Genomic DNA, 18,526 nt, shown 5'->3' on the forward strand with positions numbered 1-18,526 from the left:
TTGCAAAAGGAAGTCCTTGGGAGTTGGTTATTGCCAGAGCCAGCCTGGGCTCACACCCAGGTCCAATTATGTTTTGCTTTAAAATGTATACTTTTTCTTGATTTTTAAAAGGAAGTTTTAATTTTAAGTTCTAATGTTCAACTTTAAGTTTAAATGTTCAGTGCAGAAAACTTAGGAAAAAATGAAGAAAACAAAATTCATCTTTCCCCAGAGAGGTATAAAGTTTTAGTGAAATACAAAGTGAATGAAAGCACCCTGCAATCTAAAAATTTTAAAGGGACAAACCCCAGAATATCTCCTCAAACTGAAACGGGGCCTAGAACATTACTGTAAGAATATTTATTGAAAGAATGAAGCCTAAACAACTGCAATTATTTTTCCCAGATGATCCAAGAAAATTCAGTCTTTTTACATTTTTGATAATCAAAATGGCTAATATGGTAAGTCTTCTAGGCTCCCCTTTGCCACCCCCAAAATCTTTTATCTATTTTTTTCCCTTTATGATTTTTTTTTCTCCTTAAGGTTTGTAACTGCCAAGAACAATCATTTAAGAAACAAGGATTATATATTTTTCATTATTTTCATCATGTTTTACTGTCTAAAACTTAATGTATGTTAAATTGCCCCAATGATAAACACAATATAATAATAATGATCTTTTAAAATTGATGTAGAATTCTCTATGATTTCTTTTTTCTTTCTGCCTTTTTTTTTTTGGCGGCACCACATGGCCTGTGGGATCTTAGTTACCCAACCAGGGATTGAACCAAGGCCACTGCTGTGTGCAGTGAAAGTGCTGAATTCTAACTGCTGGACTGTCAGGGAACTTCCTCTATGTTTTCATATGAGCAATTCCCAAGAAGCAAAGCTTAAATTATTCAGTTATTTCACATTCATGCCTGGTCACCTAAATGAGAAATATCTTAAATTTGATATTCAAAGTAACCAATTGAGAATACTTTTTTAAAAAATGTATTAAGTATTTATGTATTGATTTATGACTGTGCTGGGTCTTAGTTGCGGCATATAGGATCTTTATACGATCTCCTTTATAGGATCTCCTTCATTCTGATTTGGCCCAAGTGAATCCCCACCTGGCATATGATAGGCAGAAGGCCTAAGATGGGCTTCTGTGTCTCCACTTATTGCAATTAGATTTTTCTTCTGTTGTGTGTAAAGAACTACCTTCTCAACCACTCCCCAGGAACCATCTCTCTTGCCTCTCTTACCCACTCTGTAACTTTTAATGAAGATGTGGGTTCAGCTCTTGATACTTTGTTCCTCAACCTAGAGTCATTTGACCTGCTGCTACTTCCTGACCATGATCTTCAATTTGTTAGAAAGAGATGGCTGGATGGCATCACCGTTGCAATGGACATGAACTAGGGCAAACTTTGGGAGATGGTGAGGGACAGAGAGGCCTGGCGTGCTGCAGTCCATGGGGTCACAAAGAGTCGGACACGACTGGGTACTGAACAACAACAACTCAGGCTATTTGCTTCCTATACATTATTTCTATTATATCTACATCATGTCTTCTCAATAACACTGTAAAGCTGTGTGACCTTGGAAAAGCTATAAAACATTTATGAGTATCAGTTTCCTCTTTTAAAATGTGAGTAATATACCCACATAAATCTGCATTCTACGTGACACCACATGGCCTTTCTTAGATGGTTGTCTTATTTCTCTGCTGTGTCCCCAACACTACCCAGTATAGGGCTCAATGTAATTAAAGCTCAACACATACTTACTTGGCGACTGTTTAAATGTACTGCTGTGTTCAGTTGTGTCCAATTCTTTGTGGTCCCATGGACTGTAGCCCACCAAGCTGCTCTGCCCATGAAATTTTCCAGACAAGAATGCTGGAGTGCGGTGCCAGGGGATCTTCCTGACCCAGGGATCAAACCTGCTTCTTTTGAGTCTCCTGTATTGGCAGGCGGATTCTTTGAACATGCTTATCTTACTCAATTATTTTCCTGAGTTACTTCTAAAAAGTGAAACAGATTTGCTTTTGAAGTTTATCAAAACCAGTAGGCATTCACTTGAAAAAAATGAATGCAAGTAGACTTCACTTTTAAAAAATGTTTAATGCTTATAAAGCTAAATCTTGAGATCTCTACTCTTGGAATGCTGTGGTTAATAAGGTTTCTGTTAACTGTTGATTAGTTTTTTTGTTAAACAGACATTTTATCAAGTTGTAATCTACTTTCTGGCCTTAGGAAGGAGAATCTGGTGGACACACCTGTATTTCACTTGGGTGACTCAGGACTCTGTGGTGTCTCCAGGGTAGGGTTTGGAGCTTCAGGGAGCTCAGTGAGGATAGAGGATGAGCAGGAGGGTGAATGGCAGGTGTTCTAACCCAGGGCTCAACTCCAAGGGTGTTTCTTCCTCCTGGTTCCTGATATGGTTGATGTTGTAGTTGAGTCTTGTAGTTGAGGATTACTGTTAGGTGGATTCCAATTAACCAAAAGAATTTTTGCCAGTGTTTTTGTAATTTTTGGCTCCCTTACTCAAGGGACAAAACTTTTAAAATAAGTTCAGCCAAGTTTCTCACCTTTGGGACAAACAAGATTGCCTTATGCGCGCGCACACACACACATACACACACACACAATCACTCCAGATATATTTATGTCAAATTTATATATCTCAGCCTTAAAATTCTTACTTTGGCTGTGCTTTAAAAATTTTTTTGTTGTTGTTCTATTTAGTTATTTGGCTATGCCAGGTCTCAACTGGGATCTTAGTTGCAGCATGTGGGATCTAGTTCCCTGACCACAGATAGAACCTGAGCATTGGGATCATAGAGTCTTAGTCACTGGACCACCAGGGAAATCCTGGCTGTTCTTTTGAGAAGTGCTAATTGGTGTGCTACTGGTAAAGAATCCACCTGCCAATGCAGGAGACACAAGAGATGCAGGTTCGATCCCTGGGTCGGGAAGATCCCCTGAAGAAGGAAATGGCAACCTGTTCCAGTGTTCTTGCTTGGAAAATTCCATGGACAGAGAAACCTGGCAGGCTATAGTCCATGGGACCTCAGAGAATCAGACACGACTGAGTGATTAAGTACAATACTCCTATAGAGTGTTGGCTGGGCACCCACTTGAATTGAAAGCCACCATTTGTTCAAATTAGTTTCAAGGCCCATGTTTCTCCTTTAGGTCTTGAAACAGTCAAGAGATCTACTTTCCAAGATATGTGTGAAGAACTAAAGTGTGCCTGGGCAAGAAAATCTACAAGATGAATACAGATTATAATCACTTCATTTAAGTGCAATTGCCCAAGTTATGCATTTTTTGGAGTATTTGAAAGATTGCTGTCAAAATGTCTGATTAGGGTTTTGAGTGACCCAAACAAGGATCCGTGTATAAACATTTAAATCTACAAGGCCGTAGATCCCAAACTTTGTTGCACACTGGTATCACCTGGAGAGCTTATGAAAATCTAGATGCCCAGGTTGTACCCCAGATCGATTAAAATCTGGCAGTGGGAGTTAACGCACTAGTATTTTAAAAGACTTCTGGGTGATTCCAAAGTTCAGCAAAAATTGGGAAGCAATGGAATATGGAAGTATACAAGTGAGCAATTTGTAGAATACTACTTAAAGAACTCAATTTACAGAATACTTTAATCCACAGACATCATGTGTATCTATATTTAACATGCTTCAGTCAAGGCTATGGTTTTTCCAGTGGTCATGTATGGATGTGAGAGTTGGACTGTGAAGAAAGCTGAGCGCTGAAGAATTGATGCTTTTGAACTGTGGTGTTGGAGAAGACTCTTGAGAGTCCCTTGGACTGCAAGGAGATCCAACCAGTCCATTCTAAAGGAGATCAGTTCTGGGTGTTCTTTGGAAGGAATGATGCTAAAGCTGAAACTCCAGTACTTTGGCCACCTCATGCAAAGAGTTGACTCATTGGAAAAGACTCTGATGCTGGGAGGGATTGGGGGCAGGAGGAGAAGGGGACGACAGAGGATGAGATGGTTGGATGGCATCACCGACTCGATGGACGTGAGTTTGAGTGAACTCTGGGAGTTGGTGATGGACAGGGAGGCCTGGCGTGCTGCGATTCATGGGGTCGCAAAGAGTCGAACACGACTGAGCGACTGAACTGAACTGAACATTATAATGGTAGAATATTTCAAAAATATGAAAAAGAGACATTCTGCAAATTAAAAATTATTTTGTGATCTGAAATATTTCCAAAATATTACAATCCACTCCCTTTTCTTTTTTTTTAAACAGGGGAGAAGGAAGTCAGAAATATTTATTTTCAGGTTTAAAATCCTTTTCATAAGTACAGAAGGGGAAGAAATACTGAAAGATGAAAGGAAGAAAAGATATAAACAAAGAAAAACTAAAATGATTATTTACTAAGAATTGAAAATGCTCATTTTTCTGAGCATACCCCAAAGCTCCATCCTCTGTTCCTAGGACTTGACGTCATTTTTCAAGGGCATGATGGCGAAGGCTCAGGCTTTTACTTTATCAAAACAAATCTGAGGGCTCCTTTTCCCAGCACTCAGTGAAAACCGAGACTGTACTTTTCTTTGTGAAGGAAGAAAGAAAGAATAAAGAAGTAAGGTAGGGAGGAAAAGAAGAAGGGAGGAAAGGAGGGAAGGAAGGAGAGCAAATATGTCCTAGTGGTGAGTTCATTTGTCTTTTGAACTGTTCTGTAGTTGAGGTACCCCTCCTGATTGATCAGTCCTCCACAACAGATTTCATGTATTAGGAACATTCGAGGATTCTGTCAGCTGAGACTCCTGCTGCTGGTCTGGTAGAGACAACAACTTATAATAACAAACATACGCCAGACCTGGATGAACCCTCCCCACAACCTGCGGGCCTGTTGGGGTCATTCAATTCTGCAAACAGTCCCGTTTCTATAATCTCTTCCTGCCAAGCTATGGGGACAGCACCTGTTGCAAACCTTTGAAAGAACTGCTTATCATTATCATCAAATTCAACTCCTCGAACCTCAGAGAAATCATCGATTTCATTGATGTCTTTGGCATAAACCACTGATGGGTCTGGCACAAATGGAGGTTCAACTAGGCCGGCTTCCAGGCGAGGAAAATTGATGGTTTTGAAGAAATGGTGTTTCCTGGGATCATCAGACTTTTCTCTGTGAAGAAAGGAGACGGTCAGCCTGAGACATAGTAACAAACCCAAAGAGGAACTCTTCTAGCAATACAAAGCATGTGGTATTCTTTTCCTAGAATTACATTTCATTCTCATTGCAAAGATGATATAAAAAGAATAATTTAGAAAAATAACATCTTTAAAAATCACCCCACAATTCTACCATATGCATTCAGTAGCATTTTCATTGTTTGTAGACCACTTTCACTTTAGATGTAATTTTTAGAGTCAAGCAGTTGGCATGACTTTTGTTCTTGGTGTTTCACAGAAACACCAGCAAAATTCAGTGGGGCCAGAACCTGCTTGCCTACAACTTCCAGTCACATCCTCTTGCTTTGTCCTTCAGGGTTAGAGAGAACAAGTTAAGCATGTCTTTCCTCACCTGATCACCACTTACATTTTAAAAGATAGCAGTCATATCTCCTTACTGTTCATATGACACAATTTCTAAGAACCCCACCTACCTCCCCCAACTGCCACAATAATATTTAAAGACTTTAAAATAACCCATTAGCAATTTTTAGTAGCATAAATGAGCATACATTTGATACTCATGACTTTCATTATTTGTTTTCAAGCCCTTCTTCCCAATGCTAGAAATTATTCTGGTATTTGCCTTATAATAAGGGGGGAAAGTGTGTTTCTAGTTGAGTAACCTTTTGTGTTAGTTATCTTTTGCTGTGTAACAGATAGCCCCTACACTTAGTGACTTAAAACAACAAACATTTGCTATTATCTCACAGTTTCTGTGGGCCAAGTATCTAGGCTCTGATAAACCAGGCAGGCACTTCTGGCTCAAGGTCTCTAGTGACATCACAGTAAAGCTATCGGTCAGGGCTGTGGTCTCATCTGAAGGTTTGACTAGGGGGTCAGTGACAGGGGTAATCTGCTTCCAAGCTCACTGACATGGTTACTGGAAAGTACCCCCCTCACCATGTGAGCCTCTTCTTGTTATTACCTAATCTTGGAAGTGACATCTCCTTACTTCTAGCCTATTCTATTTGGTAGAAGCAAGTCAGTCAGCTCAGCCCATCCTTAAGGGAAGGGGTTACTCAAGGGTGTGGACGGCAAGAGGTGGAGATCTTTGGGGATTATGTCAAGGGTGGTCTACCATACACTCTCTTGGTTCATTTTTTTTTAAAGGAAGATATTTATTTGGCTGCACCATATTTTAGTTGTGGCATATGGGATATATTTTTTTAGTTGTGGTATGTGAGATCTAGTTCTGCAACCAGGAATTGAGTCTGGGCCCTATTCATTGTGAGTGAGAAGGGACCATCAGGGAAGTCCCCTCTTGATTTTCTTAAGTCCAAGTTTTCAAGAAATGTTTTAAAAAGTAGGGGAGCTGTTTTGCAGTATCAGGTTCAAACAATTTTTTTCTCTTTTTCTTTTGTTGTTGTTCAGTCAGTTTTATTGAAGTATATTCAAGGAATGGGGGTTGGAATCAGATAGATTTTAAATGTGTCAGAACTAGACTAGAGCTAAAATTCTATTCAAGTATATCAGGAATGAACCTCAGGTCTGTGTGTCTTGAAGACAACAGAGGAGTTAGGATGGGACCAGGTGCCATGAGAAAGGAGCTTGTACCACCTTGATGGCTGCTGGCAGGTATGAACGCACTGTACCAGAGGTCAAGAGGGCACCTTTAAAGTCACTCTGAGCAGATTTAACTTGGATAAAGGAGAGCGCCCAGGAGCTCAGTAACCATGGGGAACTTGCCGAGCCAGTCTTCACATCAAGATGCAGAGTTTTCTTATGCAGGAAACAGAAAGAAACTCACAAATCTAGACAACAGACTTGTGGTTGCCAAGAGGTGGGGGTGGGTGGGTGGGGAGTTTGGGATTAGCAGATGCAAGCTGTTATATATAGAATGGATAAACAACACAGTCCTTTTGGGTAACATAGGGAACTATATTCAGTATCCTGTAATAAGCCATCATGGGAAAGAATATGAAAAGGAATATGTTTATATATGTATAACTGACTTCCCTGGTGGCTCAGATGGTAAAGCGTCTGCCTACAATGTGGGAAACCTGGGTTTGAACCCTGGGTCGGGAAGATCCTCTGGAGAAGGAAATGGCAACCCACTCCAGTACTCTTGCCTGGAAAATCCCATGGATGGAGGAGCTTGATTAAGCTACAGCGTGTGGTGTCGCAAAGAGTGGGACACGGCTGAGCGACTTCACCTTACCTTATTTGAATCACTTTGCTGTATAGCAGACATTAACACCATGCATCAGTAGAATGATGTATAGTTTTAAAAATCACGTATAATTTTAAAAATGCAGTTTTTTCATTGATGACTGTCTCTTTTTTAAAATATTTATTTAGTTTTTTCGGCTGCATTGGTTCTTGGTTGCTTGTGGCACAGGCAATCTTGTTGCAGTGCACAGGCTCTAGAGTGCTCTGGCTTGGTTGCCCCATGGCATGTGAGCTCTTAATTCCCTGATCAGGGATCAAATCTGTGTCCCTTGCATTGGAAGGCAAATTCTTAGCCACTGAACCACCAGGGAAGTCCCCCCAAATGTACAGTTCTCAACTAACATCTCAACTAGGCCCAGATTGCCTTGGTTTGTCCATTAAGAAGGACCAACTGCTGCCTTTTTTGCAACTAGTCACAGACAGACAAGGACACAATGGGCCACGTTGAGGTTTCCCTCATGTTCCTCAACATCTCCCACCAGGTGCCCCTAGAGGGCAGGGCCCATGCCTTTTGCCCCTTTCCAATAAATGCCTCTGGTTGCTGATGCTAACAACAGAAGACTAGGCTCTCCAACTTCTGTTCTTTCCCTCTGTGTCTAGGCCACCATGGGGCTGCTCACTTGGTTCTTTGGCACGAGTGATGTTTAGCCTCAGTTGTGGAATTAGAAATTGTGTGAAGGTCAGTTGACTCTTAAACATTTCCCTGGCAGCTTTCTTTAGGGCTCTTTTAAAATTTATTTTATTTTTTAAGTTTTATTTATTTGGTTACACTGGGTCTTAGTTGCGGCACATGGGATCTTTAGTTGTCTCAGGGGAGCTCCAGGTTCCCTGACCAGGGATTGAACCCAGGCCCTCTGCAGTGGGAGTGGGAATCTTAACCCCTGAGCCACTAGGGAAGTCCCTGCTCAGGGTTCTTTTGACGCATCATCATGCTGTGCCCTTTGGACTAATAGAAGAGGCTATTGAAGGAAGCAGCACCTTTTCTAATAGCCAAATCAGCAGCTCCAGGGAGACTTCTGCTTATTAAATACATTTCAGAGCACTGACAGGGGCTCTTGTGTTACCAAGCCCCACACAGATTACAATGGATTTTTTGGTAACAATCATTGAAGAAAAGATACCAGCTGCCCATACACAAGGACCACACTGTGGGGTTTGGTCTGCCAAGAACCTGAATTGGCCCAAAATTGTGTCTTGGAGAAGCGCTTAAGTCAGAGACTTACATGGTTATTTGTCCTTGTCTGCACTATCTGATCAGAATAAATCCTGCAAAGTACTTGAGTCTTCACTTTTTATTTTATTGGAAAACACCATAGTTGACTCTATCTGGAGTCCCTGTGTCAAAAAGGTTTTTGGCCTCTCTGCAAAATTAACTCACAAACCCCACATAAAGGCAAAAGAGGAGATTCCCTTGAGTGATGTCTAAAAGAGCAGGGTTTTTAATTTCTTTCAAATGCTCGTGAATGCAACAGTGAGGGGGGCACTTGACCTCTCCGCTGTGTAACACTCTGTCTAGGCATTTGCTGTCTTTGCAGGATGCCCACGACAGTAATCAAACGTTATCTCGTCTGAATGAATGTTTAAAAAATACAAAGAGTTGAAATGAAAATGTTGGAAGGTTTTCTCTTTCACTGAACAGCTGGTTTTTATATGCCTTCGCTCTAATGTTGTAAACAGCTTTTATTCAAAACAGTCTCAACAACAGATGCTTTTTAAAAAGGTTTCGCTTGACAGAGCAGCTTCAGGCCATGATATGGTGCTTTAAGGTGGTGTTTTCCTAAAGAGGTTGGTCAATGTTTCATTTTATAGATTCAAAGTGTGCTTATAAAGTATTGAGATAGATTTTTATTCAAACACAACGAATGGGTCGTGTTTCCTTCAGGGAGGTGATCTAAAGAGACTGTTCACTTCTTCCAGTGCCTTGGCCACTGTTGACACTCCACCCCCGCTTCCCACCCCCTGCATGTGCTTGAAATCCAGGATGGTAGAGATGATCAGTGGTCACCATATTCAGTTCTCCTCTCCTCCTTCCTGGGCAGATAGAAGGCAATACGAGACAGCCTCCTGGCTCTTAGGGCCCAAGGATTCTTTCTGGCTAACAGAAGTGTGTCTGAACTGACCTGTGAAGTGGGTCTGAGGCAGGACAAAGCTCCCAGGTTTTCTACATGCACTTGTGTTGCCATAGCAACCGAAACCCACAAGTTCCAGTGGAGCTGAAAGATGGAGGTAGCCTGGAGCTTTGAGTCACCGCTCTGAAAGGAAATACGCTGGAGAACCACTGGACATATAAAGGACTTCGTGTGAATGAGAAATAATACTTTAAAGTGGCTGAGACTTTGGGATTTGCCTGTTATCACAACATGGCCTATTCTGACCACATTAATACAACCATGTTGAAATCTACACAAGAAAATCACTTCCAGATTTTACTTCCCATCAATGTAGGGTTTCATCTCATTTCAAAATACTCCTCTGTAAGTTTGGTTATCTTTGAAATGTTTTGAAAGTCATTATAAATACATTTTGTTTCACTGTTTTAAAAAATCAGGTCAAAAATCAAAAGCTTGCCTCCATACAAAAGCATTGTACGCTAAGGCAGCCTTGTTCTAGAGCTTCCATGACAACTACTCAGAGGATTTTAATTTCGCCCCCCAAGTTTTGGTAATTTTAAAAATCAGTCATATTACTTTATGGTTGTAACTTTCTATTTGTTATATGTTTTTAGATTTTGAAAATTCAATCCAAGTAATTTAAGACACATAAACTCATAGGTGAGTTAAAACATTAGCTGATATCACTCTTAGGACTACTTAATAATTGCTATCATTTATTGAATGATTCCTAACATACATTATATCTAACCTCCCTGTAGGCTCAGATGGTAAAGAATCTAACCTTGCATGTATTATATCTAAGCCTCAAAATATCCCACTGAGTGAGTTAGGGTTCTTTAGAAAAACAGAACCAAAAGGATGTTGAAGGGGTCCAGAATGCACGCCAGTGACATAAAAACTGGGCTTCCCTGATAGCTCAGTTGGTAAAGAATCTGGCTGTAATGCAGGAGACCCCAGTTCAATTCCTGGGTTGGGAAGATCTGCTGGAGAAGTGATAGGCTACCCACACCAGTATTCTTGTGCTTCCCTGTGGCTCAGCTGGTGAAGAATCTGCCTGCAATGCGGGAGACCTGGGTTTGATCCCTGGGTTGGAAAGGCTACCCAACCCAGGTCCCCACTTCAGTATTCTGGCCTGGATAATTCCATGGACTATATAGATCATGGGGTCAAAAGCATCGGACACAACTGAGCTGTGCTGTAGGTATTTGAGAGTCAACAGATGCAGGTTTTGAAGTCCCCTTGTCTGCCTTTAAGATAAGCAGAGCCTTGGAAAAATACCTAACTCATAAATCCTCTCCCCAGGAGTTTCAGAGTTTTGAAATCAGGTAAGACTGACTCTTATCACCACTGAGAGAAGTCAGCACCACACATAAATAGACATTGTCACAAAGATATCATATCTCCCATCTAGTCTCCTAAGGGCCATTTATCTTTCCTAAAAGTCAACTGCTCTCCCATAAGTGCCCTTCCCCCACCATTTCAAAGAAATCATTTGTTTTCTGGTAAGTAACCTTCTCCCCATCCACCTTCCCTATTAGGATGGTGTGTAAGCCTGAAATTCTAACTGCCTCCTAGCCACAATTTTCTGTGAACTCCGGGTATGAATGTAAATAAAAATCTGTCTCTTGTTAATCATCTTCCGGCAGTTTAATTTTCAGGCCTCCATTCCTAAACCTAAGGAAGGTAGAAGAAAAGTTCTTTCCTCTCCCAGCAATATGTATATGATAAAGAGAGAGAGAGAGGTTTATTTTAAAGAACTGGCTCAGGCGACTGTGGAGGTTTGGCAAGTTCACATTCTGCAAGGTAGGCTGTGTGGCTGGAGACCCAGGGAAGAGGTGCAGTTCAAGTTTAAAGATAGTTTGCTGGCAGAATTCCCTCTTCTCCCAGGGAAGCCAGTTCTTTTCTATTAAGGCCTTCAAATGGATAGCAAGAGGCTCGTTCACATAATGAAGAATAACCTGCTTTACTCATGTGTTTATATATTAATCTTGCCTAAAAATACCTGCACAGAAACATCTGGAATAATGTTTGATCAAATATCTGAGTACTGTGGCCTAGTCAAGTTGAGACACAAAATTAACCATCACGCCCACAAAAATCTCATTTTATATATTAGGATATTGAGACTCAGAGAAAATAATTCAATTGCTGGGGATAAAATGACCAGTATGTAGCAGAGCTGGGATGTGAGTCTATCTCTGTGACTCGAAAAATCTTGGTTTTCCCCCTACGTAACACAATTACTTGCTGCCGAGGGTGCTATCACAGGTCAGCTTTTGTAATTTTTTTCTTCTAAAATATCTTGATCTTATTACTCCATTGTAAGCAATAAAACTTGACTTTTCTCAAAACTAATTTCAACTGTACTTAACATACCTGGCAACATCATATGTACTTATTAAATATCTATTGACTGATTGATGGTATTTTACAGAGATGTTTAAAAGGGGCAGAATTTCCCAGAACTATGGCTATCTGTACTGATGGCTTTTATTTTAAGTTTTACTCATTTTTGAGTAATAATTTATTCACATAGCTCAAAATTCAAGCAACCAGTCCATTCTGAAGGAGATCAGCCCTGGGATTTCTTTGGAAGGAATGATGCTAAAGCTGAAACTCCAGTACTTTGGCCACCTCATGCGAAGAGTTGACTCACTGGAAAGGACTCTGATGCTGGGAGGGATTGGGGGCAGGAGGAGAAGGGGACGACAGAGGATGAGATGGCTGGATGGCATCACCGACTCGATGGATGTGAGTCTGAGTGAACTCTGGGAGTTGGTGGTGGACAGGGAGGCCTGTCATGCTGCAATTCATGGGGTCGCAAAGAGTCGGACACAACTGAGCGACTGAACTGAACTGAACTGAATGAAAATTGTTATTTTGTATCCCTGTCGCCAGCTCTCTCAATTTCTCTCTTTTTAGGTCAGTTAATCCTGGGACTCCCCTGGCTATCCAGTGGTTAAGACTCCATGCCTCCATTGCAGAGGGCATGGGTTTGAGCCCTGGTTGGTGAACTAAGATCCCATATGACACACGGAGAAGGCAATGGCAAATCACTTCAGTATGCTTGCCTTGAGAATCGAAGGAACAGTATGAAAAGGCAAAAAGATACGACACTGAAAGATGAACTCCCCAGGTCAGTGGGTGCCCAATGTGCTACTGAAGAAGAGTGGAGAAATAACTCCAGAAAGAATGAAGAGATGGAGCCAAAGTGAAAAAAATGCCCAGTTATGGATGTGACTGGTGATGAAAGTAAAGTTCAATGCTGCAAAGAGCAAAATTGCATAGGAACCTGGAATGTTAGTTCCATGAATCAGGGTAAATTAGAAGTGGTCAAACAGGAGATGGCAAGAGTGAACATCGACATTTTAGGAATCAGTGAACTAAAATGGACTGGAATGGGTGAATTTAATTCAGATGACCATTATATCTACTACTGTGGGCAAGAAGCCCATAGAAGAAATGGAGTAGCCCTTATAGTCAACAAAACAGTCCAAAATGCAGTACTTGGGTGCAATCTCAAAAATGACAGAATGATCTCTGTCTCTTTCCAAGGCAAACCATTCAGTATCACAGAAAACCAAGTCTATGCCCCGACCAGTAATGCTGAAGAAGCTGAAGCTGAATGGTTCTACGAAGACCTACAAGATCTTCTAGAACTAACACCTAAAAAAAGATATCATTTTCATCATCAGTCAGTTCAGTTCAGTTCAGTTGCTCAGTCGTGTCTGACTCTTTGCGACCCCATGAATCGCAGCACACCAGGCCTCCTTGTCCATCACCATCTCATAGGGGACTGGAATTCAAAAGTAGGAAGTCAAAAGATACCTGGAGTAACAGGCAAGTTTGGCCTTGGAATACAAAATGAAGCAGGGCAAAGGCTAACAGAGTTTTGCCAAGAGAACTCACCAGTCATAGCAAGCACCCTCTTCCAACAACATAAGAGAAGACTCTACACATGGACACCACCAGATGGTCAATACTGAAATCAGATTGATTATATTCTTTGCAGCCAAAGTGGAGAAGATCTATACAGTCAGCAAAAACAAGACTGGGAGCAGACAGTGGCACAGATCATGAACTATTTATTGCCAAATTCAGACTTAAATTGAAGAAAGTAGGGAAAACCACTAGACCATTCAGGTATGGCCTAAATCAAATCCCTAACGATTATACAGTGGAAGTGAGAAATAGATTCAAGGGATTAGATCTGATAGAGTGCCTGATGAACTATGGACGGAGGTTCATGACATTGTACAGGAGGCAGTGATCAAGACTCAAGAAAAAGAAATGCAAAAAGGCAAAATGGTTGTCTGAGGAGGTCTTATAAATATCTGAGAAAAGAAGAGATGCTAAAGGCAAAGGAGAAAAGGAAAGATACACACATTCGAATACAGAGTTCCAAAGAATAGCAAGGAGAGATAAGAAAGCCTTCCTCAGCGATAGGTGCAAAGAAACAGAGGAAAGCAATAGAATGGGAAAGATGAGAGATCTCTTCAAGAAAATTAGAGATACCAAGGGAACATTTCATGCAAAGATGGGCACAATAAAGGACAGAAACGGTATGGACCTAACAGAAGCAGAAGATATTAAGAAGAGGTGGCAAGAATACACAGAAGAACTATACAAAAAAGATCTTCATGACCCAGATAACCATAATGATGTGATCACTCACCTAGAGCCAGACGTCCTGGAATGTGAAGTCAAGTGGGCCTTAGGAAGCATCACTACAAACAAAGCTAGTGGAGGTGATGGAATTCCAGTTGAGCTATTTCAAGTCCTAAAAGATGATGCTATGAAAGTGCTGCACTCAATATGCCAGCAAATTTGGAAAACTCAGCAGTGGCCACAGGACTAGAAAAGGTCAGTTTTCATTCCAATCCCAAAGGGCAATGCCAAAGAATGCTCAAACTATCACACAATTGCACTCATTCTCACACACTAGCAAAGCAATACTCAAAATTCTCCAAGCCAGTCTTCAACAGTATGTGAACCATGAGCTTCCAGATGTTCAAGCGGGATTTAGACAAGGCAGAGGAACCAGAGATTAAATTGCCAACATCTGTTGGATCATAGAAAAAGCAAGAGAATTCCAGAAAAACATCTACTTCTTCTTTATTGACTACACCAAAGCCTTTGACTGTGTGGATCACAACAAACTGTGGAATATTCTTCAAGGGATGGAAATACCAGACCACCTTACTTGCCTCCTGAGAAATCTGTATGCAGGTCCAGAAGCAACAGTTAGTACCGGACATGGAACAACAGACTGGTTCCAAATTGGGAAAGGAGTACGTCAAGGCTGTATATTGTCACCCTGCTTATTTAACTTATATGCAGAGTACATCATGAGAAATCCTGGACTGGATGAAGCACAAGCTGAAATCAAGATTGCAGGGAGAAATATCAATAACCTCAGATACACAGATGACACCACCCTTATGGCAGAAAGTGAAGAGGAACTAAACAGCCTCTTAATGAAAGTGAAAGAGGAGAGTGAAAAAGCTGGCTTAAAACTCAATGTTAAAAAAACGAAGATCATGGCATCCAGTCCATCACTTCATGGCAAATAGATGGGGAAACAATGGAAACAGTGAGAGACTTTATTTTCCTGGACTCCAAAATCACTGCAGATGGTTACTGCAGCCATGAAATTCAAAGGCTCTTATTCCTTGGAAGAAAAGCTATGATCACCCTCGACAGCATATTAAGAAACAGAGACATTCCTTTGCTGACAAAGGTCCAAGCCATGGTTTTTCCAGTGGTCATGTATGGATGTGAGAGTTGGACTGTGAAGAAAGCTGAGTGCCGAAGAATTGATGCTTTTGAACTGTGGTTTGGAGAAGTCTCTTGAGAGTCCCTTGGACTGCAAGAAGATCCAACCAGTCCATCCTAAAGGAAATCAGTCATAAATATTCATTGGAAGGACTGATGCTGAAACTGAAACTCCAATACTTTGGCCACCTGATGCAAAGAACGGACTCATTGAAAAAGACCCTGATTTTGGGAAAGATTGAAGGCGGAAGGAGAAGGGGACAACAGAGGAGATGGTTGGATGGCATCACCAACTCGATGGACATGAGTCTAAGCAAGCTCTGGGAATTGGTGATAACAGGGAAGGCTGGTATGCTGCAGTCTGTGGGATCGCAAAGAATCAGACAGGACTGAGTGACTGATCTGAACTGATGACACACAGTGCAGGCAAAAGATAAAATAAAAGTAAATTCAATCAATCCTATATATTCCTTCTATACTCTGCTTGAAATAGTCAATGCAACTATTTGAATTATGTATTATTTTTCTTCTTTTTAATGTATGCTGCTTTGCACCTCACCTTTTCACTTTAAAATGTATTTTGGAGACTGTTGGACATCAAGTGTTTCTAGTATTTGAAAGTGTTGAAAATACTTAACCACACAATATGCAAATAATAAGAAAATACTGCTATTATTTAATACCAAGGCCTTATCATCAATCCAAAGTATTCTCCAAATCCCTGTGGCAATGCTGACAATAAATATTTATTTATAAGATAATATAAACATTATCTTTATATAATAGTTACCTGCTTCCTAAGCGTTGCTCTGGTGTCTTAGCCAAGAAGAGTCTGCAAATATCTTTTGCTTCCTCTGTGAAGTTACTGTGTTGGAATCTGACTTCCTCTTTCAGTGTTCTTTGCTTTAAATCCTCTTTACTGACTTTTTCCTTGTAATCTCTGAATGGTGTTCGTCCAGCAACCATTTCATAAATACTGCATCCCATTGCAAACCAGTCCACAGGATAGGAATAACTTGCTTTTTCCATTAGGATTTCAGGAGCCATATAACCATTAGTTCCAGCCTGTAATGCCCCAAGCAAAAAAACAAAACAAAAACACTAATGTGAGTGTAACAGACACGGCTGATGCCTTCCCAATGCCCATTCTCCTTCTCTTTCCTTATGAGGGAACCCTAATTTACTTGGAGTGGCCACGTGTCTAACCTGTTCTATTCCCCAACTTTCCCAATAGCCTCTGGTGTAGTCAGGGCAAGCCACGCAATCCATTTTAGCCAATGAGACATTAAGAGGACTTGGCTGGAGTGCATTATGAAGGAGAGAGATACTGTGACTCTTGAAGTGGGAAAATCAAGAGATTTTGGACTCTTGATCAAAATCAAACCTAGACTCTTTTCAGAGAAGGCAATGGCACCCGACTCCAGTACTCTTGCCTGGAAAATCCCATGGATGGAGGAGCCTGGTAGGCTGCAGTCCATGGGGTTGCTAAGAGTCGGACACGACTGATCGACTTAGCACAGCAGCAAACTCTTTTAGTCTCCTCACTTCATCCTTAGGTGAAAAATTCACATGGCTGTTGCTAAGAGCCCCTAAATTGTGCTTCTGCTTTTCATTCAAAGATAATAGAAAATTAGATGCATGATTTTTTAAAAGGTAGAGCTCTTTAATGATAATATTGGATGCTCACATAGTAGTATCTGTATAAGAGTTTTTTAGTCTATTTGGCATGTGATGATATTATCATCAGCCATCTTTGCCTATTTGTCTCTGCACTGAAAAATTAACACAAATATTTTAAATCAGAAAATTCCACACAAGAAACTTCATTTAACATGAATGACTATATATTATAGGCACACTGCCACTGATAATATATACCAAATGATCATTGGGTTTATATATATATATATATATATATATATATATTTTTTTTTTTTTTTACAGGCTTCTCAGGTGACTCAGTGGTAAAAAAATCTGCCTGCCAATGTAGGAAATGTAGGTTCGATCCCTGGGTCAGAAAGATCGCCTGGAGAGGGAAATGGCAACCCATCCCAGTATTTTTGTCTCAGAAATCCCATGGACAGCGGAGCCTGGCAGGCTACAGTCTATGGGATTGCAAAGAGTTGGATATTTCTGAGCAACTGAGCACACACAAAGACATACACACACACGCACACACATATATATATTACACATAATACACAATTTGCCATCTTACCATTTTAAATGGTCAGTTCAACTAGTAAGTACATTCACATTGTGCAATGAATCTCCTAAATTCTTTTCATCTTTAAAAGCTGAAACTCTGTACCCATTAAACAACTCCCCATTGCCCCCACTCCCCAAGCCCTGGCAACTGTCATCTACTTTCTGTCTTTATGAATTTGACCATTCTAGGTACCTCATTTAAGTAGAATCACACAGCATCTCTCTTTGTAACTCAGCATAATTTCACTCATTCATTCAACAAATACTTAACGAATACCTGCAACAAATCTTATAATTATAATGTATATATTTACATTAGAATGTGTTTTCACAAAAACTAAGCTGCTTTTGTTTAAAGTATAATGTATATATATAATGTATAACCTCTGCAGCACTTAAAAATGCTAACAACATCCTAAATGACAATTCAGTTCAGTTCAGTTCAGTTCAGTCGCTCAGTCGTGTCCGATTCTTTGCGACCCCATGAATCGCAGCACAATAAACACCTATTAATACAGAAAACATGAAAACATCAATTATTGACAGAGCTCTGAGAAACAGATGTGCTCTGTGATTTGACTCAGATTTTCAGGAGAGCGGTCAGACACAGAGCAATAGGTAAGTAAGATGTATCTACCATTCTCGTTCCAGAACCAGATCACTTGGAGCAAGTAGCTCAAAGAATTGACTCAGAAGAAAGGGAAAGGAATCTACATCAAGATGTTCATAGTGCCATTATGGCCACAGGCTGGAAACACCCAATGCCTTTCAGTAAAGACAACAGACCAGAGTCACATGTTAATACCAAGAAGTGCATATATGTAATGGGTTTTGCATACTGTTTGTAAATGTGAATTCAGTACACCAGAAAAGGTTGAAAAACGTTTTTGTTGTTCATTGGGTGATTTTTTTTCTTTCTGGTTGCATAAGTATATATATATATTTTTTTCAATGTATTTTTGGCCGCATTGGGTCTTCATTGCTGTGCATAGGCTTTCTCTTATTGTAGACGGTGGGCTTCTAGTTGCAGCGTCTTCTCTTATTGCAGAACATGAGCTCCACGGTGTGCGGAGCTCATGGA

At 40.6% G+C, this 18,526-nt stretch overlaps 1 protein-coding gene across 1 annotated transcript in view; it reads right to left on the reverse strand.

Moving 5' to 3' along the window:
* Positions 1-4,680: 4,680 nt before the first annotated feature.
* The window catches only part of GRK7 (G protein-coupled receptor kinase 7), a 39,846-nt gene continuing 26,000 nt past the window's right edge, over positions 4,681-18,526 (reverse strand). The window contains exons 3-4 of the mRNA XM_019968001.2: positions 16,028-16,302; positions 4,681-5,129 (exon numbers count right to left, since the gene is read on the reverse strand). Of these exons, the coding sequence (XP_019823560.2) occupies positions 4,796-5,129; positions 16,028-16,302 (609 nt within the window). The 3' untranslated portion in view covers positions 4,681-4,795. The remainder of the gene's footprint in view (positions 5,130-16,027; positions 16,303-18,526) is intronic.

This window comes from Bos indicus, chromosome 1 (assembly GCF_029378745.1).
Source record: "Bos indicus isolate NIAB-ARS_2022 breed Sahiwal x Tharparkar chromosome 1, NIAB-ARS_B.indTharparkar_mat_pri_1.0, whole genome shotgun sequence".
In the NCBI taxonomy this organism is placed as follows: domain Eukaryota; kingdom Metazoa; phylum Chordata; class Mammalia; order Artiodactyla; family Bovidae; genus Bos; species Bos indicus.